The sequence below is a fragment of the Schistocerca nitens genome, chromosome 6 (assembly GCF_023898315.1).
Source record: "Schistocerca nitens isolate TAMUIC-IGC-003100 chromosome 6, iqSchNite1.1, whole genome shotgun sequence".
NCBI classification, from domain to species: domain Eukaryota; kingdom Metazoa; phylum Arthropoda; class Insecta; order Orthoptera; family Acrididae; genus Schistocerca; species Schistocerca nitens.
Window position 1 is genome coordinate 171,668,064 of NC_064619.1, and position 27,005 is coordinate 171,695,068.

Sequence of the window (27,005 nt, forward strand, 5' to 3'; positions counted from 1 at the left end):
CTCGTGACATGTGAGTTAGTATGTGAGTGCTCTGCCCTCACTGTCAGAATACGACTCGGCAGCACAACTCTTATCAGGAAAATGAAGAGCTGAAACAACACATAACACACACTTACAATGAGCTTGTCGCGGCTCGTATCTCGCTGTTGAAACTGCAGTCCACAGTGCCACCACCTAATCGAGCTTCTCCAGCAGACAAAACCTCGGACACTCATCTGGTTAGTCCAAACACATTAATTGCGTGTGACGATTCACATCTGTTAGACTCCGCATCCCCGACGCATTCGCCATGTTCAGTGCCACGCGTTTTAAACAGTGCCTATAATGACAGTTGTGCTCGCGATACGATCAATCCCACCATGCAGGCAGCCACCCCACTTGTTGATAATCATTCCCCCTCTCTCGCGCACCAGCCACGACTCAGCGGCCATCGCTGTTCTACGTGCGATGCCAACGTCGCTTTCACCCGCGCCGGTTACCAAGTGCAAGGTTGACAGCAGACAGTCGCCGCGCATTCCAACTCACTCCGCACTGCATGCGCAGCCACCCTCTCCAAACAAGTGCACGCTGCGCTCATGTACTAGGCATGTGACTTTCAGACTGCTAACAGCTATGCCCCGTCACACCCTACTCGTCCAAAAACTTCGTGTCAGGGCAATGATAAGTCTGGTGTGCAGATAGTTACCATTGCCGGCCCTCCTATTAGGCACAAGGTTAGGCGCCTCAAACCTATTAAGTTGCCTGCGGCTCGGCAGCAAATTAACAAACTTTTGGAGGCAGCTATCCTGCAACTGTCAGACAGCAATTGGTCTTCACCGATTCACCTCGTCCTCAAACATGACGGTTCTTTCCAAATGTGTGGTGATTACAGACGTTTGAACACTCGCACCATCATGGACAATTACCCCATGCATAACATAAATGATTTCACTCATATGTTATCGGGTGCTACAATATTTAATGTTATTGACTTTGTCTACCACCAGGTTCCCATAGTGCTGGAAGACATCCCTAAAACAGCTATTATCACGCCTCTTGGTTTGTTCCAATACAGCTTCATGCCATTCAGCCTAAAAAATGTGGCGCAAACATGGCAGTGTTTCACTGACTCCATCTTAAGACAGTTCGAGTTTTGCTTCGCATATCTGGATGACATACTCATTTTCAGCAAGTCAGCTGAGGAACCTTGAATTCCAACGACTTCAAGGTCAACAAAGACAAATTCCAGTTGCGCCAGCCTTCTGTCACTTTCTTGGGTTACACCGTCTCCACCGATAGAATACAGCCTCCCAAATCTTATGTGCAGGCCGTCACTTCACTACTTACAAAGAACCCCGAAGTTTCCTGGGCACAATAAATTACTACTATTGTCACCTGCCTTCTGCCGCCATTGTACAGGCCCCACTGACATACTCACTGTCAGGTAAACAGACTACAGGACTCAAACCGTTCACTGGTCTGCACTCATGCTGGAGGCTTTCAATACATTAAAGACTTCTTTAGCTAACACCGTGACACTCGCACACCCCGACCCCTCGGCCAAATTGTTCATCACTAAGGACACCAGTGACATTGCAGTGGGAGCAGTACTACAGCAACACAAGACAGACACGGTTTCCCCTCTTCATTTCTTCTCTAAGAAACTATCAACAGCTCAGAAGAAATACTCCGCTTTCCATAGAGAACTCCTTGCGGTCTATGAGGCCGTCAAACACTTCTGCCCCGACGTGGAGAGTCATTCGTCCTTCATCCTCCCAGATTACAAACCACTAGTAGACACTTTCTGCAACGCCCCCCTCCCCCTCCCGAGGACCCACCCCGTCGGCGTTTCCGCCACTTTGATTTAGTCTCCCAATTCACAACTGATGTTCGCTACATCAAAGGCACAGACAACGTTGCTGCAGATTTTTTCTCACAGATCAATACTATTTCACACATCATTGACATCCAACCTGGCCACCCTACAAGCCTCCGACAAGGAATCTCAAGCTCTCCTCATGGACCCTCAAACATCTCTTGTGTTTACTAAAGCTGAATTCCCCGGCATTGTGGATGAGGTGTGGTGCGACTCTTCTACTGGTACCTTACGCCCATTACTCTCCCCCCCTGCGCCGGCAGGCCTTCAATGCTCTGCATAACCTCGCTCACCCTGGCATCTGCGCCACTACACGGCTCGTCTCCGAGCGTTTTGTTTGGAAAAATATAAAACGGGACCATCAGACCTGCGCACGCAGCTGTGCCCCTGCCTACGCAACAAAATCGGCCGCCACACCACCCACCACTGGGCAAGTTCAACATCCCCCCAGGACGATTTCGGCAAGTACATATCGATCTTATCAGTCCTCTTCCACCATTGAAGAGCCACCAATACATTCTACCCACAATTGACCACATGTCCCACTGGGCACAGGCAGTTCTCTTACCTAAAATCACTGCCGAGACTGTGGCCAAGGGTTTTATCTCCTCATGGATTGCTAGGTTCGGTTGTCTGACCACCATCACCACCGACCAGGTTCAGCAATTTGAGTCTTCCCTGTTCACCATTTTATGTAACGTCTGCGGCATAAAGAAAGTTCACACCACAGCCTACCACCCACAAAGCAACGGGTTAGTGGAACAGTGGCACCGCACTCTGAAAATTTCCTTTGGGTGCCACAACTGCCTCTGGTCCAAAGCACTTCCATGGGTGCTGCTTGGCCTCCGTTCAACTTTCAAGCCTGACTTAGAGGGAACTATCTCAGAATTCATTTTCGGGGAGAACCCAGTCCTACCAGGGGAACTCATTCAGCTTTTTAATAATACTTTATAGGTTGGACCCTGTATGTCATTTTACGTAACACACTTTCAAAAACTGTTTCTGCCACAATTGTAAATAAATTTGATTTTGAGTTAGCCTCTTCTGCGAAATATACTGGCCTCCCATCAGTTTACTCAAGGTGTTTACTTATTTTATTTTGTCCTCTGAATTATTCTTGTACAAAGGTACACATGGTGATGCACAAACACACATTATGAAGTTGGACAAGTGATAGTATAATGTGATAGTTGATGACATTAGGTTATGTGATGAGAAATTACATCATTTTATGAAGGTATTATTTATTACAATGATATTTTAGTTTGACACACACACACACACACACACACTTAAAGTAAAGCATGCAATTGGCATAGTTGCAGATAGTACAAACAGAAAAAAATTTTACACATATTTTGCAGAAGTGTTTATTTCTCTCACAACAATCATTCCTGCAATTAGTTTCATATTTCTTCACATGCATATGGACCAAAAATTCAGATACAGTATAAAAGAAAAGATCAAGCAAAAAGGTTTTTAGATCCCTATGAAAGAAAGACAGAGACTTCGTGCCTTTTTTTATTTCTGCTGCCAGTCTGTTGTAATGTTGAATGACTTTATTAGACTGTGAATTCGTAATGTCAGAGGTACAATTAACATGTACTTCCATTTTCTTTCTTGTGCCATGATCATGGACATTCACATTTTTGCTGAATTTTGCAACACTATTTTTTACAAACTTACACATTTTTTACAAACTTGCACATTACTAACATGTACATACTGGCAAGAGGTAAAATAAGTGGCTTTTGGAAGAGAGGTCTACAGCTGTCAGTTGGCTTTTCATTGTTCATTATTCCCCAAGTTCTCTACTGAATGAGAATAAGTTATGTGGGGAGTCTTCCTGGAATATGATACCAAATTGTATTAAACTATGAAACTGTGCATAGTAAAGTGTGCTGTTAGTTTTTCTGGTGTTCATTTGTTGTTTCAAGTTGTCCACAGGCCTAAAAGTTTTGTTTCTGATGCGGAGGATATTTCAGACCCATGTACTTTCATGTCTGGCATAAAGTTTTTGGTTCTCAGGTGAAAGTTCAGGAAGGTGATCTTATTTGTGTTGACTATCAAGTTATGGTTACTTCTGCTGCTCAGAAGGATAATGGTATCCTCTGTAAAGAGTGTACCAGTACTGAAGCACTAGTTCAACAGTAAGTCATTTATGTAGAGAAGAAACAAAATAGGTCAAAGCATTTTGAACCTTGGGGACACACACTGTTCAATGTCTCCATAACCAGAGTAGTAAGTTCTGATATGTCCAAGATCTTTGTATTTTATTGCTACTTTCAGTTTCCTGTTTGTCAAATGTGAGCTGAACCATTTCAGAGAGATGCCTCTGATGAGACAGGACTGCAATTTGTCAAGTAGAATTTTATGGTCTCTGACATCAAACACCCTTGACAGATCTAGGAAAATCCTAATTGCTTTTTGTCTAGAGCATCTTGGGCAGAGTGTATGTATTTGTATATAACAGCCATTGTGATTTTATTCTTCCTGAATCCACACTGTGCATCATGGAGGATTTAGTTTCTTTTCAGAAATTAATTACTCTCCAGATGTTATACCAGACGAATATCATAGCTACGCAGTGGAAGTTTTGATAGCAATTCAACATTGAAAAACATGGAAGAGTACCAGGATGGAACACAGTTTGGAAGTCGATTGATCAGTTTTATGCTACAAGTGTTACGATAAGGAGCCAGCGGGAAGGGTGACGACAGTGTGGACACCAGAAAATCCTATGGACAGGAGTCCTAGGCAATCAGTAAACAAACATACTGCAGTTTCATATTTTTTCATACAGAAGTGTGTGTTGCATTCTCCAGAGTAATTTAACTTATCATCTGTGCAAAATACAGGTGACTCATAAACTAAATGGGTGTGGATGTGCCTTTTGAGACAATTCAGTAGACATCGCCCTACTGGACAAAATGGACATTCTTCTCAACCTCATTATGTCAGATCAGGCGCATTCTGAACTGACAAACCATATCAACAGGCAAAATATGCTCAGTGGGGGAAAAAAAAAATCCTCCACAGTGAGGAGGATACGTTTTGGTGTGGTGTTTCGACCTCCAAGATTATTGGAATTGGGTTTTTTTAGAATCACACCAAACGCAGCCACAGTCAATTCAGAACATTACAGAGGCCCACTGATGATTTTCCTGATTCCAGAATTACAGAGACACGGCACTGATATGACTGTTTTATTTCCAGCGTGATGCATGTTCCACGTGAGAGACAATTGCAACTTTACGTGTGATGTTCACAGGCAGAATCATCTCAAAGTTTCATGGACGAAAATTAGATTGACCAGAAGTGCAAAATTGTTAAGCAGGAATGGCTAGAGAACAAATGTAAAGATGTAGAAGCTAGGGGAAAGATAGATACCACCTACAGGAAAAATAAGACCCCTTTGGAGAAAAGAGAACCTCCTGTTTGAATATCAAGAGCTCAGATGGAAAACAAGTCCTAAGCAAAGAAGGGAAAGCAGAAAGGTGTAGCCCGCATCTCGTGGTCGTGCGGTAGCGTTCTCGCTTCCCACGCCCGGGTTCGATTCCCGGCGGGGTCAGGGATTTTCTCTGCCTCGTGATGGCTGGGTGTTGTGTGATGTCCTTAGGTTAGTTAGGTTTAAGTAGTTCTAAGTTCTAGGAGACTGATGACCTAAGATGTTAAGTCCCATAGTGCTCAGAGCCATTTGAACCAGAAAGGTGTAAGGAGTATACAGAGGGTCTATACAAGGGCGATGTACTTGAGGACAATATTATGGAAATGGAAGAGGATGTAAATGAAATGGGAGTATTGATATTGCTACATCATATCTGTATACCAATTCTTCATATTGTCCAACAGGCTTTACGTGTTTCCCTGTACCATACTGATCTCTTCATGACAGTTTAAGCAGTTTGGATCACAGTCCACAATACTTCTGAGTTCAGAGGTGATTGGTAGGAAGCTAGAAGTTCCTCAGACAAATAAGGGACTGGTTCCACATACGCTTGCTGTATAAGTGAACTTTGAACCACAGGTTCTGGTAACAGTGAGATTCTTCATGCTGTTACTGTCCTTGCCTTCAACAACATTATTACGAAAAGCTAAAATATGCCATTAGTTCCAGTTTTCTGATTTTATTTTATTTCCACATTTTTTACAGTCGAGCATTAATCGCCTTATAGAACAATCAAGTTATTTTTGTCGGTCTGCTAAATAAATTTGGCTTTTATTAATCTTTTCTACAGAAGTAGTCAATTTATGCCACCACATGGCATAACATTGAAATTTTCACTAAATGTCAGAGGTATTACTTGGAGACTGGCCATTTCTTTACTTACAGTTTTGGAGATAAGTTTCTTGATGTGTGTAACATTCACTTTTATGACAGTGATGTTTTTGAATTTTCAGCACAGCTTGTACAGTCATTTACTTACCTTCATTACTTACACACAGCCAGTTGACATTATCATTTGCGATATTTTCCTGTGACCTGTTAGAAATAGGTTCTTTTCAGCAGTTGCCGGAGAGCACCAGGAAACAGTTGTGTGCAGCTACGATGACGTAGAAGCCCATATGTTCATATGTATGTATAAAGCATTAAGAGAGCTGACATTATGTGATGAAAGAAACAGGACATCGGAGGATACTCCATGAGCATCAGAATTTCGTAAACCATATCAAAATGCTCAATTCACGTTGAAGTATAGATTTGTATGTCCAGTTTCACAATGAAGTACGCCCCTACCTGATATTAAGCTTTTCTGTGTGGTTTGGTTGGTTGGTTGGTTGGTTGGTTTGGGGAAGGAGACCAGACAGCGTGGTCATCGGTCTCATTGGATTAGGGAAGGATGGGGAAGGAAGTCGGCCGTGCCCTTTCAGAGGAACCATCCCGGCATTTGCCTGGAGTGATTTAGGGAAATCACGGAAAACCTAAATCAGGATGGCCAGACGCGGGATTGAACCGTCGTCCTCCCGAATGCAAGTCCAGTGTCTAACCACTGCGCCACCTCGCTCGGTTTTTCTGTGTGGTTTCCAGGGTTCAATACTGTATTATCTCATGTCTCGTTCTTTATTATGGCATAATGCCATACGTACCTGAAGATAAACATGTGCACTTGAAACTCAGCGAAACGTTGAAACTGGCCAATAGCGTGAAACGAAACACTTAGTTTCAAATAAACTGACTACTTCTGCAGAAAAGGTTAATAAAAGCCAAATTTATTTAGCAGACCGACAAAAATAACTTGATTGTTCTACAAGGCAATTAATGCTTAACTGTCAAAAATGTGGAAATAAAATAAAATCAGAAAACTGGAACTAATGGCATATTTTAGCTTTCCGTAATTATGTGAATGTATTTTAATTTACTTGATAGCTCCCCACCGCAGAAATCTGTTTTGTTTTAATTTGACATGAGAACTGTAAATGAAGATGAAAAAGTAAAATCACAAAGTAAACATAGGTCACATGGACACTACCCTCTCCCAACTACAACTCAGAATGCTCTGCACATGTGCGAATCTGACAGCTTGGGCACACCAGAAAATATTTTTGTGGTAGCATCTGACTGCGTGCTGCTCCTACTGACACAGCTAACAGCCAGAAGTAGGAGAAGGTACTGCTCATTCGTGACTCAACTGAGCATGTGCATAAGCCCACTAGCAGCTGCCCAAATGAAACTAATGTAAATAGTTGTGGTGCCATGCTCATTGGAAGCAATATGTTGTAATGAAGTATTACTTAGCCTTCGTCCTAAAGCATTTGACACATTTTGTTGTTGGCAGACACTTGTGTGTGCACTGTGTTTAGCTATTGTAAATATCACATTTACTTTTTTCTCTCATTTATGTTTTATTGCTGCAGTAGTGAGATACAGTAAAATTCTTTGTTATAGTGGCAGTTCTTACCAATCAAAATTACACAAATTTATTAACTGAAAACTAAAACATGAAAAATTCCTGAAATTTTTTTTAAAAAAAGAAAAAAAAAAAAAAAGAATCCTGTGGTTTTCCTGATTGCCCCGGGGTCTATACACCCTGTTCTTACAGGGTGCTAATGTAAGGCAAGTGGCAGTTCCCCAGATTCAACACTAGAGGCTAGAAATGGGGCTGGACCTGCATCAACCTGCAGTACACAATCTCCACACAGGTATTCTGAAGATAAGTAGGTAAGAAACGCGTGTACACACACACACACACACACACACACACACACACACACACACACACACACAGGGCAGTCAAAAATAGTCAGATAATCTCATAAGGGTGTTGCAGAGGAGGTCATGCTGAGAAATAATAGTTACGAAAACAACTGAGTACGCTATGTAGTTTCAGAATTAATTAGGATGTAATGTAAATTAGCCAACAAGGCCACTGTTCATGCAAATTCAAGTGGCCTGTGTAGTGTCCCTTTTGCAAAATTCACCATTATTGAGGTACAACGTAAATAAAAATGACTGAATGTGACTCAAAATGAATTGCAAACATTGATTTATCTGTGAAAGGTAATAACACTAACTGTAAAAATATACAATATAGATCGATAAATGCAGAAAAGACATTTTTATTGTATGAGATTATAATGTGATTATGTTTGTAAGAGTATAAAATACAATGCAATGCTCATTCTTCTGTCTAGTCTGTTTTGTTCTGTTCGTTCTGGTGTTAGCTAGAATAAGGTACGCAAGCTATTGTGCTGCGCTAGCATTTGTTTCTGTCGTAACGTAATTGCAAATATTTAATGGTGTAAACTGTGTCCTAGTAAGAATATATTAGTATAAAGTGATCTCCGTGTGTTATTTCAAGAACCTACGCCACATTTATCTTATGAAAAGAATATTTAATGAAAATTATTTAGCATGTTTCCAGCTGATGTGGAGCGAGTAACAGTGATCTCTGACTTAACAATTAGCCGCCATTACGCGGTACATTTAAAAATATTTTTTCACAGCACAATGTCTGACAGCTGGAGCTGAATAAATTATGTAAAAATATTCAGTGAGATTAATTGAAGTAATGTTATTAAAACTTGTCTATTTTCTGTGATAGTGAAATGGAGCTGAGTAATACTACGCTATTGCATTTACAGTAATTTGTAGGGAGCCTGGCGCTCGATAAAACCAGATATAATACGTAATTGGCAACCTACGAAATTCATTATTTTGCTTATTATATCTCTTTTGTATTTTTTTGAAAGCTAAAAGTAAAAACTAACTCCACTAAAAATCATTAACAGATCACGATAAATCAAAGGACAAACAAATTTACTAGGAGAGTGTTTCCTCTAAATAAATAGTTACATAATTTTTTTAAGAGATATAATACCTGCCAAATTGATTTCAGTTGTTCTCATAGCTTAGATGATAGCATACGAGACTGCACAGCCTTCAGCTTGGGTTCAATCCTTACTACCACCCCACGTCCAATTTTTGTACTGCTATTTTCCGGTTTTGGGAAATCTAATAAAGAACACGTTTAGCAACACTGTCTCTGGCAGCCACTTGAATCTGCATGCACAATGGCCTGATTGGCTAATTTCTATGACAATTAAAATGGAAACGGCACAAAGTATCAACATTTTTTACTATTAGCTCAGGTGGACAAAAGCTTTGCAGGTGTGCTTGTGCATGCACTAAAACACACACACACACACACACACACACACACGCACGCACACGTAAAAGCTGTCTTTTCAGCCTATTCCTCACAACTGTGAGCCATTGTTGAGTTCCTGTAAAAAGCATTACAGTGGCCTTCTTACTAAGAACATCATATTGTTAAATAAAACGAACTGATCAATGGGGCTGACATCAATGAAGGTGCAATGACAAGAAATGATGAAAACTGCTGCAGTGTGACGGCAGTTGAATATCTGTGCCATAAAAGTACATGTTGTTGTTCTTTTTGTTACCTTCAGTCCAAAGACTGGTTTGATGCAACTCTCCATGCTACTCTATCCTGTGCAAGGCCTTTCATCTCCAAATAACTACTACAACCTACCTCCTCCTGAATCTGCTTTCTGTATTCATTTCTTGGTCCCCATCTATGATTTTTAGCCCCCACACTACCCTCCAATACTAAACTCATGATCACTTGATGTTTCAGAATGTGTCCTATCAACTGATCCCTTCTTCTAGTCATGTTGTGCCACAAATTCCTTTTCTTGCCAATTCTATTCAGTACTTCCTCATTAATTACCTGATCTACTCATCTGATCTTAAAATTCTTCTGTAGCACCACATTTCAAAAACTTATAATCTCTTTTTGTCTAAACTGTTTATTGTCATTATTTGACTTCCATCATGGCTACACTCCAGACAAATACCTCCTGAAAAGACTTTCTGACACTTAAATCTATATTCAATGTTGACAACTGTCTCTCCTTCACACACACTTTCCTTGCTACTGCCAGTCTACACTTTATATCCTCTCTACTTCGGCCATCAACAGTTATTTTGCTGCCCAAATAGAAAAACCTGTCTATTACTTTCTGTGTCTTGTTTCCTAATTTAATTCCCACAGCATCACCTGATTTAATATGACTACTTACCATTATCCTCATTTTGCTTTTGTTGATCTTATATCCTCCTTTCAAGACACTGTCCATTCCATTAACCTGTCCTTCCAAGTCCTTTGCTGTCACCGAAAGAATTACAAAGTAACTGGCAAACATCAAAGTTTTTATTTCTTCTCCCTAAATATTAATTCCTACTCCAAATTTTTCTTTGGTTTCCTTTACTGCTTGTTCAATCCACTCCCTCCTCAATCCCTGCTTCTCGGTACATATGTGCAACTAATACAGCTGAGCTTATTCAGAAGAGGCAAAGTTAACAAGCATTATTAAACATTTGCTTTGCAATTTAGCTTATTATTAATACTAAGGTATTCAAATGTCAACATATAAAATAATCAATGTATATAATTTCGTTTTCTACTTTATACATATTCATTTACCCATAAATATTTTCTTATGCTAAATAAAATATTTGTGTAATGATCTTGTAATTAGAAATGTTCCATACTTTTATTGTTTCCCAAACCATCAGCAAACTATTAATATTTTATTGATTCAATCAACACGCCTTTTACTTGTTATGGCTAATGTGTATGATTCTAGTAGTCAGCAAATTTATACTGCGACTGCACTCAAATAACATGAGAAAAATTTTCAGTTAATTTCTGATTACTAATATTCACACTCCTCCATGGGAAACTCATCAACAGAATTCCTGACACAAAGTATTTGTCAGCAACCTATGATTTATATGTTGTGAACATATCAGCTGTAAAAAGTATAGTATTTGTATTTTCCTATTTCTTTCTGGGTGATAAATTACCTTAACACAGAGCACAGTACACAACTCACTCGAGAGTATAAAGTAGTAAAACTTCAGGAGGAGGATGATTAACCATACCTGAATAAAAGTAGCTTGCTTGCAAGTCAGCTGGCGCAGAATGTGGACCACTACCGTATTTTAATGTTGTTAAACTAGTATTGGCAACAAAAGAAATATGTACACTTTGCAACCAAGTTCAGTTATTTAATAATGTTCTGTTAAACAATACCAAAATATGTTTATTGTAAACTTAACACATTCACAACTTTAGATGGCAAACAAAGATGGAAATTAACAAGTTCACCCAAGAAGGAGTGAGTGCTCTTTAAGCAATGAAATAGGCCTGTCACAATAATTTTTTTGTCTACGAGAAGTCTCAGTAACTAGCAGCTGCGAAAACATTAGCAAGAAATTATAGTACAAGAGATCTTTCAATTGACGACACTTTACTAACTCAAAACTTAAGTCTAAACTTGAAAAAGCACACACTTACACAGTACATTAAAAATGTGACACACTCGCAAGAAGTTCATTCTATTGCACAAATGCAATAATTTACAAATAATAATTCACAATATTCAACTGACAGTGTCAGGTGCTGGTGGAAGGAAGACAGTGTTAGGAGACAATGACATTTACAAAATAATGCTTTTGATGTGGCTTTGTATCAATGTCCATTACATCATTGTTAAATATTTAATAACAAAAACAATGGTATATAATTTCATACTCTTAGTAGCAACATATAGCAACTAAATGAGAGAAACCGAAGTTACCAAGGGTAAAGATGGTCACACCGTCCGATCACAATAAACAAGTGTAACGGAAGTAAAAAATTGTAATCACATTGTCCACAGTTCTTTTGGAAATAACTGATAATAAAACTTATCTTCTATTCATTTAACAATTTTTGTTTCTAAATGACTAATCACATATCACAAATAATTTCTGTATTTTCATTGCTTTCAGAGCACAGCATCTGTATTCTTAGTCATGCAAAATTGTTTATTCTGTCAAGTTTCATTCAGAGGTTAAAAAGAAAGCTCAGAAAAATGCGACTCCTGTTAGAATAATAAATATCAACATGCAGGGAATAACCTACACCCACAATATCAGTATCACCAACTGTAGAAAACACATTTGTTCATGATTCCTATTCCTTTACTGTCCCACAATTGTCAAAGTCACTTCATAGGTAATGACTTCAAAGTAACATTCACATTATATGAAATCATCATAATCGTAATCTGCATAGGCTGAATATTCATTCACAATTGTCTGAAACAAAGTGTATATACAAATTACACAATGGCCATGACAAAACAAGTTTATAAATCATTCAGAAATTGTTAAGTTCAATTCAATTATCTCTTGTGAGGGGGGGGGGAGAAGAGAGGGGGATAGGGGAGGGAGGAGAGGGCAAGGGGGTGGGGGAGGGGAGGGGAGAGGAGAGGAGAGAGGGAGTGGTAAGAGATGGAGGGAGTGGTAAGAGGGGGAGGGGGGAGGGGGAGTGGTAAGAGATGGAGGGAGTGGTAAGAGGGGGAGGGGGAGTGATGGAGGGGGAGAGAGGGAGGGAGGGGGAGAGATTAAGCTGAAAATAAGTTTATAAGCTAAGCAATTATATTAAACTGAAACCTTTGGATCGTGCAAATATTTATTCAGATCACCAGTGTGACACTTGTTCTTCACGTCTATCACAAAGTTAATAGTAGTTTGTAGGATGCACTGGCCATGTATGCACTGATGCAAAAAATTAAGTCCCCATTACAACTAAAATAACAATTTTCTGATATCAAAGGAGAACGCTCTGAGATGATGACGCAGAAACAGGGGTAGCTCTTCACATTAGAGACTATGCTGTTGTTGCAGTAGACAATGGTCATCAATCATATGCTATTAGAGGTAACTGATAGAATACTGCCAAAATAAAAAAAAATAAAAAATAATAAAAAAATAAATAAAAGGCTGTGACGAAGGCAGAGGTAATCCATAACACACACCAATGAGAAAAATACATGTTCAGAATCTGACCCCTGCGCATAAGTAGGTGAGTTAGAATTGAAGGGCGAGGAAATGCAGGGCAGCAATCTAAGGGATAGAGGATAGGATATTGTCAGGGACAGGAAAAAATTGTTTTACTTTATGGCTCATTTTGTAAGTATCACACCCTCCTTAAATGTTGTGTTGAAAACGAAAATATACTCATCAGTTACATAATATTCATAGAAATTACAGATAAAATTTATTAGAAAAGAAATGATTTACATTAAACACATTAAATTTAATAAATAAAATTAAAATAACTTTGTCACAATGTACTGTTGAATAATTTCCAAAGGAACACATTGTCATAACTTCAAACTTCTCTTCCAAGACTTTTATCGCTGATCTGTCAACAATTTGTACAGCTTGAAAAATAGTTAGCCAGAGTTTAAAATTGGAAATGGAAGACTAACGGCCTTTGGCTCAAGGTCCAACTCAATAGTGTTCAAAGATCCCTTCACCTCTGCCTGAAGTATTCATCCCATTATATTTCTCAAAAGCTTGCTGGTTTAATCACCAAAAACTCATAGCAATCTTTACTTTTCACGTGGAATGCAAGTAATGATTTTATCCAACAATGGCAGATTTCTCAGTATCTTTGTGCAACAAACTGTACCAAAGATAACATGGTTTGGGGAGATCTTTACCACAGTCTGTGTAGTATGCAAGAATAAATATGAAAAATCACAAAATATGGCACTTTGGCTGCACAAATATGTAAATCAACACGGTGCCTGCTCAGTTTGGTTCTATCCGCTAATCAGAGCGCAGGGCATGTGGCATCATGCAAACAAGTTTATGTCGGTAACCAGGACAGTGAGACTATTTATTTCAATATTTATTCAATATTGCCATTTCATGAATGAGGTTTGTGATGACAAGATGGTCTATTACAAAGACTGGGGCCTATTTTAGGTTGTGATGTAATCAGGCAACATGTCAAACTGCACAACCATGATTTATTCATTTGCACAACTGAAGAACCATACTTTTAAGTTTTCCATATTTAAACTTGCATATTACAAAATTTGTAGTTTAGCTGATGAATCACATTAAACATCTCAAAAAATAAATAAGTAAACAGAACAAATAAATACATTCCTTTGCTGTATAATAAGTTGTGCAAGTGTTGGGAATGTGACTGGAAAGGAGATCACTGGAAGTATGATATTTTCATTTGACATCACTATCACTTACCAATATTAGCAAACTGTCACCTTTACATTTACAATATTTTTACATATGAATATAGGAAACTGCCAATTTCGCATTACATCACTAAAAACCATAAATTTCTTTTTGTTATTTGCTTTATTGTTTACAAAAAATTTTCCTATCCTTAGGCATTGTTAATGACTTTTGAATGCACAACACAATATTTTATGAATTGGAGTGCCTCAAGAATACATACTAGTGGGAAAAGATAACACTGAAAAGGTCAATAAAACTTGTCACCAAATAAATAACCTTTGCAATATGAAAACAGTTCATAACCTGTAGTTAAATTGCTACAATACAGAATGCTTCTTTGTTAAAAACAAGACACTCCTGTCACCAAAGCAAATGGAATAGTTCAAGACGTGATTGAACAGATTGGACTGGTGGGGTTATAAAGTGACCAAATTGCGAGGTCATCAGTCTCTCCATACAATATATATCAAGCCCTGGGAAGATTCCTCACAAAGAAAAGACAAACCTTAATGACCCTATTGTAACTGAGAATAAAATCAATAAAACCAAGACATAGAAGCACAAGTGGAAGCGAAGGAGGATCATAGGGTGAGTTGGTCCACTTAGAAAGCAGCTGGAGCCAACCAGGACATGTTATGCAATGGAGAGACATCCTCTGTATCCAACCAGTGTTCTTCACCCCCCCCCCCCCCCCCCATTACAACACAAAAACTAGCAACGCGGACAAGTTTATAAAATATCAAGAATGATAACTACAAACGAGACAGTAAACAGATGTAAAAGAATAAAAACATTAAAAAGGTGGGGAGGGAAGGGACCAGCCGGACCACCAAGCAAGGGCAGCCCAGCTGATATGAAATACTTATCATCCAATTTTTCAAAAATCATTAGGTTAAAAAATTTGATTTTTGCACTTCTTACAGTCTGATATCTTTACTCAACAAAGAACTGACTACTTTCTGTTATTCACCACACTTACTCTGCTGCTTAAAATTAAGTAAAACATTGCACAAAATTTTTAAGATTTTGCAGAGGTAAAAAGGCATTGGGCATTGGGGTAAACTTTGTTAATGATTTGATTTTGGCTCACACATTGCAGTTTAAAACTGAGAACAGAGCGATTGCTCGTTTCATTTTGAGTTATTGGAATTTATATCCATGGACAGTTGCGCACGATGCAGCCATTTACATCCTTGGGCATCATGAATCATGTGGTCATAACAATCATAATTTCTCGTGAATAACTGAAGGTATTGAAGTGTTTTGCAAAGGACAACCCACAATGACGCATATTTGTATGATACATACTTGAAACCTCATCATTCACCAAGGTATGGAACTAACTTATCCACAGTAGTGAGAGGTCGGTGGCTGAGGACGTGTACGGATGTCCAAAGCACTGTAGGAAAACCAAACGGTGTGTGTGCAGCTAAAGGGTTAAGAAAGATAGACAGAAAGATGGGACTGACAAGAAGACAATGACAGCGAATACCACAGGTGATCAGGAAACATCAGAAGACACTATGCAAAAGCTGGCAAATTTTAAAAAGCTGAGAAACATGTAACAATAAGAAATAGTAGCAATGAGGGAATAATAGAAAATACGAAGAAGATGAGCCCAGCCTTCAGCATGAACAGAGATATTTGAAGGGATAGGCAGAAGAAACCGTTAACTCACAAGACAGTTTTTGAGATATTGCATGTTATATGTTTGGTTAAATTCAAAGACGTGAACATAATCACAATAAAACAAAACAAATTATTTAGGAGACAGTACTTTCTAGCAAATCACACAGGAATCCTAAGTGGAGTGGTTAGAGAAGGACACACATATGCAGAAGATAACTGTTCAGTAGCATGAGGACAATATCAAGAGAGATCAGATAGAAAAGACCAAGATATGTGGGACATGGGATCAGAAAGAATATCGCTGTATATGGGGAACAACCAGTGGGCAAGAGGAAAGACAAGAATGAGGGTTGTTGATTTAATAGGGTGTATAAGCGGACAAGGATAAGAAAATTCCCGGATTATTTCCAGGTAAAAATTAATTTTCTCACATTTGAAAATACACTTTTTCTGTGTTAAGTGGCAGTATATGTTTCCTCGTAACTGTAAAAGAAATAAATCCTTTGAATGGCTATGGTTTTATACACTGGCGTAGAATTTCTCAGCAGTATAGAAAAATTGGGGGGGGGGGGGGGGGGGACACATGTTTTGGAAATATCTTTGATGTGTACCAACATGTACACTGCATATTTTCGTATTACGAAAGTATAAATGCGAATTCCACCAAATACTGCATGTTACTTTCCGAAGCATTGAAATCGAGATTGCAATGGGCTTTTGTAAGCCAGTCACAGCTCATATCACGTGATCTCACCATCCGATGGTAGCGGATATTCAGAGCATAGGAAACGTGATGTAGTCAGCCAACAAGAACATCGCTGAAACTTCCTGGCAGATTAAAACTGTGTGCCCGACCGAGACTCGAACTCGGGACCTTTGCCTTTCGCTGGCAAGTGCTCTACCATCTGAGCTACCGAAGCACGACTCACGCCCGGTACTCACAGCTTTACTTCTGCCAGTACCTCGTCTCCTACCTTCCAAACTTTACAGAAGCTCCTTTCTTTCAGGAGTGCTAGTTCTGCAAGGTTCGCAGGAGAGCTTCTGTAAAGTTTGGAAGGTAGGAGACGAGGTACTGGCAGAAGTAAAGCTGTGAGTACCGGGCGTGAGTCGTGCTTCAGTAGCTCAGATGGTAGAGCACTTGCCAGCGAAAGGCAAAGGTCCCGAGTTCGAGTCTCGGTCGGGCACGCAGTTTTAATCTGCCAGGAAGTTTCATATCAGCGCACACTCCGCTGCAGAGTGAAAATCTCATTCTGGAAGAACATCGCTGTTAAGTGGTGCAAACACACAAATAGGAAAAGAGAATGGTTTAAATTAATATACACAGTGTTGCTACAAGAAAAGCAAAGTTTTCATGTATAATATTGGTCTCTCAGATTTGTGGAGACGTAGAACCACTGGCTCACCCCACAATAATACTGCTGCCCTACAGCAGCGAGAACAACTTTATCTTTACCAGATAAGTTCTCTGTAGTACTTGCTCTATTCTACACGCATTGTGTATACGCTGCGAGAATAAAAGTATTCATAGTAAGTGACGGCAGTGCAAGTGTTTATTTATCATCATAATTACCACACCCGCTCTCCAATGCCTATAGATTAAGAAGCTCCAAGAGAAGCTAAGCTTTCACATATAATGATGATCTCTTTTGCACGTGTTACACTTTTAAGATACATCACACAAAAGAAATCTTCTGGGCTCAAAATTCTTCTAAATAGCTCTTCCTCAAAGAGTTGATTTTTAAATGAGAGTCAAATGCTCCGATTTAAGAAATCAGTTTCAGCAGTTGCCAGAGTGTGCCAGATAACAGGCGTCACCGTTCTTGCGCAGCTACGATGACGTAGGAAGACCATATGTTCGTACGTGTAAGACATTGTGTCATAAAAGAAACAAGACATCAGAGGATACTCCAAGAGCATCGTAATTTCGTGAACCATATTACAATGCGTGATTCAGCTTATAGTGCACATTCGCATGTCCAGATTCCCAATGAAGTAGGCCTCGACCTGACATTAAACTTTTCAGTGTAAGCTTTCTTGGACTACCAGTACTGTATTATCTCAGGTTTGGTTTTTTATTATGGCATAACGCCGTATGTGCTAGAACATGAAAACGTGCACATGAAATGCAGCAAACAGTTGAAACTAGTCAGTAGCATGGAATTAAACACTTCGTTTCAAATAAATCAACTGCCTCAGCAGAAAAGATTAATAAAAGCCAAATCTCTTTAGCAAACAGACAATAATAACTACATTGTTCTGCAAGACGATTAATGCTCGACTTTCAGAAATGTGGAAATAAAATATGACATGAAACTAACAACATTCTAGCCCTTCATAATTATGTGAATGTATTGCAATACACTTGATAGCTCCTGGTCACAGAAATCTGTTTTGTTTTCATTTGACGTGAGAGCAGTAAATGAAGAGGAAACGGCAAAATCACTAAACGTAAACAGGGGTCACGCGGAGACTACCCACCTCCGCAATACAACTCAGACTGCTCTGCGCATCTGCCTCACATCTGCGATATTTCCGAACCCCTGCCCCAAGCATTTGAGATAGAATGCCAAAAATTTAAAAAAAATCAACTTTTCAAAAAATGTTCATATTGTAGCACATATCTTTCTGAACAGTCTGATGCATAAAACACACATGTTTGAGGAAATGTAAGACACGATATTTGGTCTTCAGCATGCCAAAGTGCAGTACCATGCCTCCTCACACAGCATTCTTCTATTGCATGTCACTGTATTTCCCTCTGTGGAATTCAAATGTGTATATTTTGTAATGGACATTATAAAACTGTATTCACAACAATGGGAATTAAAATGTCCTGTGGTGTCTCTCCTGCTCCCAGTCGCCCTGCCCCTCTAAAATAAATAAATAAATACAAATAGTATGCAAGACTGGTGTGATTCCTCGATCTGATTATGTCTATTTTGTGACTGTCTGCTAGATGATATGAAATAGTCCTGTCTAATGTTGCAGCAGTTCTAACACACACCAAATAAACAAGACTGTTTTGGCACAAATGGTCATTTTTATAGCTCGACAGAATGTAATTCTAAAAGTATCAATACCACATGCCAATTAGGCCTACTAATAGCAAAAAGCTTTATGTTAGGAAATAGTTTCACATTTCGTTTATACGCTCCAGCTTCTCTAGCATGAGACAGAAAAGTAGTAGTATGAAATTTTTGTGTAAATTTGTAATCGTCATATTCTTCCATAATTTGTGTGATGTCCCCATTTCTTCTCCTTCCTCGTTCCAATGAACAATCTTGTCATCACTAATTCTGTAACTATTCCTGCCAGTGTTAAGACTAATTCTCTGGTTAGCTTCACTAACCCTGCCACAATCACCAGTTTATTCTCTGGTTAGGCTTTATTATGTGTCCGTACAACGTGTTTTCTGCACTAATCTCAGAATTGAACTTAACAGCTGCTAGCTGGGGACTTTTCTGACAAAATTTCATTTTTTTTTTTTGGATACACCGAGTAGATAATATTTAATCTTTCTTAACCGTTATTCCTGTTTGTCATTTATTTGCACTCTGGTGGTCTAAATCTATGGATTTTCTACATCTACATCTACATCCATACTCTGCAAGCCACCTGACGGTGTGTGGCGGAAGGTACCCTGAGAACCTCTATCAGTTCTCCCTTCTATTCCAGTCTCTAATTGTTCGTGGAAAGAAGGATTATCGGTATGCTTCTGTGTGGGCTCTAATCTCTTTGATTTTATCCTCATGGTCTCTTCGCGAGATATACGTAGGAGGTAGCAATATACTGCTTGACTCTTCGGTGAAGGTATGTTCTCGAAACTTCAACAAATGCTCGTACCGAGCTACTGAGCATCTCTCCTGAGGAGTCTTCCTCTGGAGTTTATCTATCATCTCTGTAACGCTTTCGGAATTACTAAATGATCCTGTAACGAAGAGCGCTGCTCTCTGTTGGATCTTCTCTATCTCTTCTATCAACTCTATCTGGTACGGATCCCACATTGCTGAGCAGTATTCAAGCAGTGGGTGAACAAGCGTACTGTAACCTACTTCCTTTGTTTTCGGATTGCATTTCCTTAGGATTCTTCCAATAAATCTCAGTCTGGCATCTGCTTTACCGAAGATCAACTTTATATGATCATTCCATTTTAAATCACTCCTAATGCGTACTCCCAGATAATTTATGGAATTAACTGCTTCCAGTTGCTGACCTGCTATTTTGTAGCTAAATGATAAGGCATCTATCTTTCTACGTATTCGCAGCACATTACACTTGCCTACATTGAGATTCAATTGCCATTCCCTGCGCCATGCGTCAATTCGCTGCAGATCCTCCTGCATTTCAGTACAATTTTCCATTGTTACAACCTCTCGATACACCACAGCATCATCTGCAAAAAGCCTCAGTGAACTTCCGATGTCATCCACAAGGTCATTTATGTATATTGTGAATAGCAACGGTCCTACGACACTCCCCTGTGGCACACCTGAAATCACTCTTACTTCGGAAGACTTCTCTCCATTGAGAATGATATGCTGCGTTCTGTTATCTAGGAACTCTTCAATCCAATCACACAATTGGTCTGAAAGTCCATATGCTCTTACTTTGCTCATTAAACGACTGTGGGGAACTGTATCGAATGCCTTGCAGAAGTCAAGAAACACGGCATCTACCTGTGAACCCGTGTCTATGTCCCTCTGAGTCTCGTGGACGAATAGCGCGAGCTGGGTTTCACACGACCGTCTCTTTCAAAACCCATGCTGATTCCTACAGAGTAGATTTCTAGTCTCCAGAAAAGTCATTATACTTGAACATAATATGTGTTCCAAAATTCTACAACTGATCGACGTTAGAGATATAGGTCTATAGTTCTGCACATCTGTTCGACGTCCCTCCTTGAAAACGGGGATGACCTGTGCCCTTTTCCAATCCTTTGGAACGCTACGCTCTTCTAGAGACCTATGATACACCACTGCAAGAAGGGGGCAAGTTCCTTCACATATTCTGTGTAAAATCGAACTGGTATCCCATCAGGTCTAGCGGCCTTTCCTCTTTTGAGGAATTTTAATTGTTCCTCTATCCCTCTGTCGTCTATTTCGATATCTACCATTTTGTCATATGTACGACAATCTAGAGAAGGAACTACAGTGCAGTGTTCCTCTGTGAAACAGCTTTGGAAAAAGACATTTAGTATTTCGGCCTTTAGTCTGTCATCCTCTGTTTCAGTACCATTTTGGTCACAGAGTGTCTGGACATTTTGTTTTGATCCACCTACCGCTTTGACGTACGACCAAAATGTCTTAGGATTTTCTGACAAGTCAGTACATAGAACTTTACTTTCGAATTCATTGAATGCCTCTCGCATAGCCCTCCTCACACTACATTTCGCTTCGCGTAATTTTTGTTTGTCTGCAAGGCTTCGGCTATGATTATGTTTGCTGTGAAGTTCCCTTTGCTTCCGCAGCAGTTTTCTAACTCGGTTGCTGTACCACGGTGGCTCTTTTCCATCTCTTACGATCTTGCTTGGCACATACTCATCTAACGCATACTGTACGATGGTTTTGAACTGTCCACTGATCCTCAACACTATCTGTACTTGAGACAAAACTTTTATGTTGAGCTGTCAGGTACTCTGTAATCGGCCTTTTGTCACTTCTGCTAAACAGAAAAATCTTCCTACCTTTTTTAATATTGCTATTTACGGCTGAAATCATCGATGCCGTAACCACTTTATGATCGCTGATTCCCTGTTCTGCGTTAACTGTTTCAAATAGTTCGGGTCTGTTTGTCACCAGAAGGTCTAATATGTTATCGCCACGAGTCGGTTCTCTGTTCAACTGCTCAAGGTAGTTTTCAGATAAAGCACTTAAAAATATTTCACTGGATTCTTTGTCCCTGCCACCATTTATGAACGTTTGAGTCTCCCAGTCTATATCTGGCAAATTAAAATCTCCACCCAGAACTATAACATGGTGGGGAAATCTACTCGAAATATTTTCCAAATTATCCTTCAGGTGCTCAGCCACAACAGCTGCTGAGCCAGGGGGCCTATAGAGACATCCAATTACCATGTCTGAGCCTGCTTTAACCGTGACCTTCACCCAAATCATTTCACATTTCGGATCTCCGTCAATTTCCTTCGATACTATTGCATTTCTTATCGCTATAAACACGCCTCCCCCTTCACTGCCCAGCCTGTCTCTATGGTATACATTCCAATCTGAGTTTAGGACTTCATTACTGCTTACGTCTGGTTTCAGCCAACTTTCTGTCCCTAGTACTATATGGGCATTGTGACCGTTTATTAATGAGAGCAGTTCTGGGACCTTTCTATAGACGCTCCTGCAGTTTACTATTAGCACATTAATACTGCTATTCCCTGTTGCATTTTGCCTACTCCTACCTTGCCGCGTCTCAGGAGGCGTCTTGTCGGGCCTAGTGAGGGAATTCTCTAACCTAAAAACCCCCATGTGCACTCCACATTGCTAGTAATTATAACAAAGCTGACCATTCGCAAACCCCATCAATCACATAACAAACAGCGATTCGCATTCACCCGTCTGGCTTTATTCCGCTCAGCTCATATAGCTCTGTCCCCTTTTGTCTGCAAGAAATTTTATTTCTAGATGCAATCGAGATTCCTCTGGCAGAGACATCACATACACTATGCATGCATTCCAAAATCAACTTATGATTCATTCAGAAATCAACTTGGAATACGTTAAAAAATGCTAAGAAATCAACAGTGATGTGTTTCAAAATCATATGAATAATCCATAGACCAATATGCGTTGGATGCTAGACGCTTTGTGAAACAAGGCTTTTCCCCTCAAGAATATGAATTTGCCCCCCCCCCCCCCCCCCCAAGGCCTCTACATCTGGGCTTGGTGCGCATGCGTTAATCTGTCAGCTTGGGCGCAGCAGTAAAATTATAATGGGTAGCATCTGGCTTCTTGCTGCTACTGCTTATACAGCTTTAGGCCGTGTCCTACGTGAGCAACAGCTTCAGGCGACAAAACACAACCGCACGTGTAATTACGCAAGTGTCCTATGTGAGCGACATCTGTGTCGCTGCCTGTCTCCCACTGCAACTGGCGACGTTTGAATTCAAACATGTTTGAATCTTGTCGCTGCAGCAAGCACGACAGCCACGTGTCTTCTCGGCAAAGCAGTGGAGTGGACGCGATGGCAGCTATGAAATACTTAACATCCGATTTTATGAAAACTATTCGGTGAAAAAATTTTACTCTTCCGCAACCTATAGCTTGATATCTTTAAACAATGAATGTCTGAATTTATTTTCGTTATTCATCATAGTTGCTGTGCTGCACGAAATTGAGTACGTGGCTGGACGAAAATTTTAAGAATTTGCAGAGGTAAAATCACATTGTGTAGACTTTCCATATTGTTCACTTAAGGCCATACATTATTGGGCATTAAATGTAACCAGAATATCTAAATTGTATTTAAATTGAGACTGGAATGATATCACTTTTCATTCTTGAGATATTGGTTGTTATATCCGCAGACGGGTCGCTTGCGGTGCGTCCGAACCTTTCCTGCACTTCAGGAATCAAGTGGTCGTAAAAATCATCGTATCTCATAAAAGGTTCAAGATATCGAAACAATGAATTTTGGAAATGACAGCACGCAGAAAGAACTATTTTATCATATGATTTAATACTCAATACATTTTTGTAAACGTGTGAGCAAAACTAAAGCAAGACTCTATAAATCACACCATAAGGTTTTGTCCAAATTTTCACATAGCCAAACAAAGGGAGAGAAACAGGTAAACGGGGTATGAAAGTGACCAGCATGAGGTCTAGTTTGGCATGAAAAATATTTAACTGCTTGAAAATAATCAGGGTAATTAACGAAAATATAATTAATAAGCTGAGGAAAAAATGAAATATTTCATGAAAATCTGCTGCCAAGCTATGTAAATGAAGTGTCAAAAATTTCATCTGTTCAAGACCTAGCTATTTTGTACTTAAAAAGACACATTGGTATGGTATTTAAATGTCAAAAAGGCTTTCTTCGAATAAAGTACATGAGGAAGGCAAACAAGGAGTCAGTAAGATCATGCTTTCTGAATACAACTTGAAATTAAGAAATGAAAGAAATCAGTCAAAAATTTATGACGTGATTTCTGTAAAAGAAATAAGTACATCAGAGAAACATTCTACGTGCCTCTGAATGATGCTCGAAATCATGAACAGAAAATGAGGTGCACCAAACATTTCCCTAATATTTTTTATTTATACTTTTAGACAAATCATTACACAAAACGTTTAGCTTTCTTTTCAAAAAATTTTTAAGTTTTACTTTTACAGACTATTTAGAGTAATTGAAACACTTGGCCTTAACACTGACTGCTGTTGAATTACGTTTGCAACATCAAATATCTGTAAAATTTCATGGGTCACTGTAATTTATCAGGAATTAAATGTGTGTGATATACTGGAATAGGTGAGAAGATCAAGGTTTTTGGCAAGCCCTTAAAAATATACTTATTGATGCAATGTAAACAGTATGCATAAAACTTAGTATACAGAATTGTAACTGAGTCAGTAATAATACAAGGATGTCTCGGAATCAAATCCCAGACCTTTTCCTACCATGAAATCACGAACTGTAAACGCTACCCCTACACCACAGCTAGCTTTCATTTGCTGGTATCAATCTGTGTACTTATCTTTGCATTTAGCGTAGTTAGTCATGTAGTAGTCATTCCTCCGCATTTATTGGCTGTTAAAAGTTCTTGATCATATAAAACAACATTCATATTTAATTTATTGATGAGATAGTCGAATGCTCCTCTGCTCATTCACATGTATTCTAAGAATTTGTCTGGTGATCTTCGTAGTTGATGATATTTATGAAATTCTCCATGGAGGTTCCTCCCTTTGTAAATTTCATGCACATCTTTCCTTTTCTCTTTATTTTCTTAAGTAAACCTAATTCTGTAGCCCTACTCTCCAGCTGCAGTATTCTACAGTATACGGAGGCCGTTTTATAGAAACAGCTGGTTGGCTCTAACAAGGGAACCTCCCCATCGCACCCCCCTCAGAATTAGTTATAAGTTGTCACAGCGCATAGGCCTTGAAAAACTGAACACAGATCAATCGAGAAAATAGGAAGAAGTTGTGTGGAGCTATGAAAAAAAAAAAAAAAAATAAGCAAAATATACAAACTGAGTAGTCCATGTGTAAGATAGGCAACATCAAGGATAGTATGTGCTCAGGAGCGCCGTGGTCCCGTGGTTAGCTTGAGCAGCTGCGGATCGAAAGGTCCTTGGTTCAAGTCTTCCCTCAAGTGAAAAGTTTACTTTCTTTATTTTCGCAAAGTAATGATCTGTCCGTTCGTTCATTGACGTCTCTGTTCACTGTAATAAGTTTAGTGTGTGTGTTTTGCGACCGCACCGCAAAACCGTGCGTATAGTAGACGAAAGGACATGCCTCTCCAATGGGAACCGAAAACATTTGATCGCAAGGTCATAGGTCCACCGATTCCTCCACAGGAAAACACGTCTGATATATTCTATACGACACTGGTGACGGCATGGGCGTCACATGACAGGAATGTGTTGTCGACCCACCTAACTTGTACACTTGGCGAATGGGTAAAAAGATTCTTCTGCCTTGACCGATTGAGGTTTTCTTGTGGATGTTTCGATGTTTCTTTAGGTGTAGCATCCCCATACTACGGCGCAGTTACCTCGCATCGGACGGACGGACAGATAAAAATTGTCTGAAAATAAAAAATTGAAACATTTCACTCGAGGGAAGACTTGAACCAAGGACCTCTCGTTCCGCAGCTGCTCACGCCAACCACAGGACCACGGCGGTCCTGAGCTCACACTCTCCTTGATGTTGCCTATCTTGCGCATGGACTACTCAGTTTGTATACTTTGCTTATTTTTTTCATAGTTCCACACAACTTCTTCCAGTTTTCTCGAATAATCTGTGTTCAGTTTTTCAAGGCCTATCCACTGTGGCAACTTATAACTAAATGCGATGGGGAGGTTCCCTTGTAAGCAGCCATCTCGTAGCACACAGGACACCCAAGATTTTCGCCCGATGCTGCTGCTTGTCGCTGGAGTGTTGTGTATCCTGAAGTTGCTTGCTGTCGCTCGCTTCTGTCGTTCACATAGGACATGGCCCAGCCACACTTCAGTAGCCAGAAGCGGGTGAAGGTACTACTCATACGCGACAAATGCTAATGAGCCCGCTCACAACTGCTCAAACAAATGTGATGTAAACAGTTGTGACGTCACGCTCATCGGAGGCAATTATGAAGCATTGCACAGTCTTCCTACAGCCTTTGACATATTTTGTTGGTGGCAGACACTTGTATGAGCACTGTGTTTTGTTGTTGTATGTGGCATATTTCCTTTGCAACTGAAGTTTTATTTTCGTAATTTCTCTCGTTCATGTTTTATTACTGCAGTATTATGCTGTGGTAACGGGATACAGCAATATTCTTTGTTAGAGTAACAGTTCTTACCAGCCGAAATTACAAAAATTTAACTGAAAACTAAAACAATGGTAAATTCCTGGAATTCAACAAAATTCCCAGGTTTTCTCCTGGATGAAAGAACCCCCGCATTTTTCCCGGATCTCCCGGGTCGTATACACCCTGTTTAAGGAAGAACTGATCAGAATTGAGGATCAAGGTGGAATGGAAGGAAAACTGGAGAAGCAAGTACACATCAACCAAGGTGTCATAGATCAACGATAGAGAAGGATACAGGAAAAGAACAGTGTGCCACCAGTGGAGCAGGAAAGAAGAAAGAATACAGAAGCTCTCAGAAGCAAGTTGGAAGAGGAGAATAGAAAGAATGAAGAGATTCTGAAAGGAAAAGTAGATAATGCAATCCATGAAGCGGCTATCCATGGTGCAACATAGGATGTAATGAAAGAAGCAGAATGGACTTCCATTGCCCATTTC

General features: G+C 39.6%; 1 protein-coding gene across 1 annotated transcript in view; it reads right to left on the reverse strand.

Annotated features, from left to right (window-relative positions):
* Positions 1 to 11,369: 11,369 nt before the first annotated feature.
* Positions 11,370 to 27,005, reverse strand: part of LOC126262532 (eukaryotic translation initiation factor 3 subunit J) — a 64,625-nt gene continuing 48,989 nt past the window's right edge. The window contains exon 7 of the mRNA XM_049959204.1: positions 11,370 to 12,464. Coding sequence (XP_049815161.1) covers positions 12,408 to 12,464 — 57 coding nt within the window. The 3' untranslated portion in view covers positions 11,370 to 12,407. The remainder of the gene's footprint in view (positions 12,465 to 27,005) is intronic.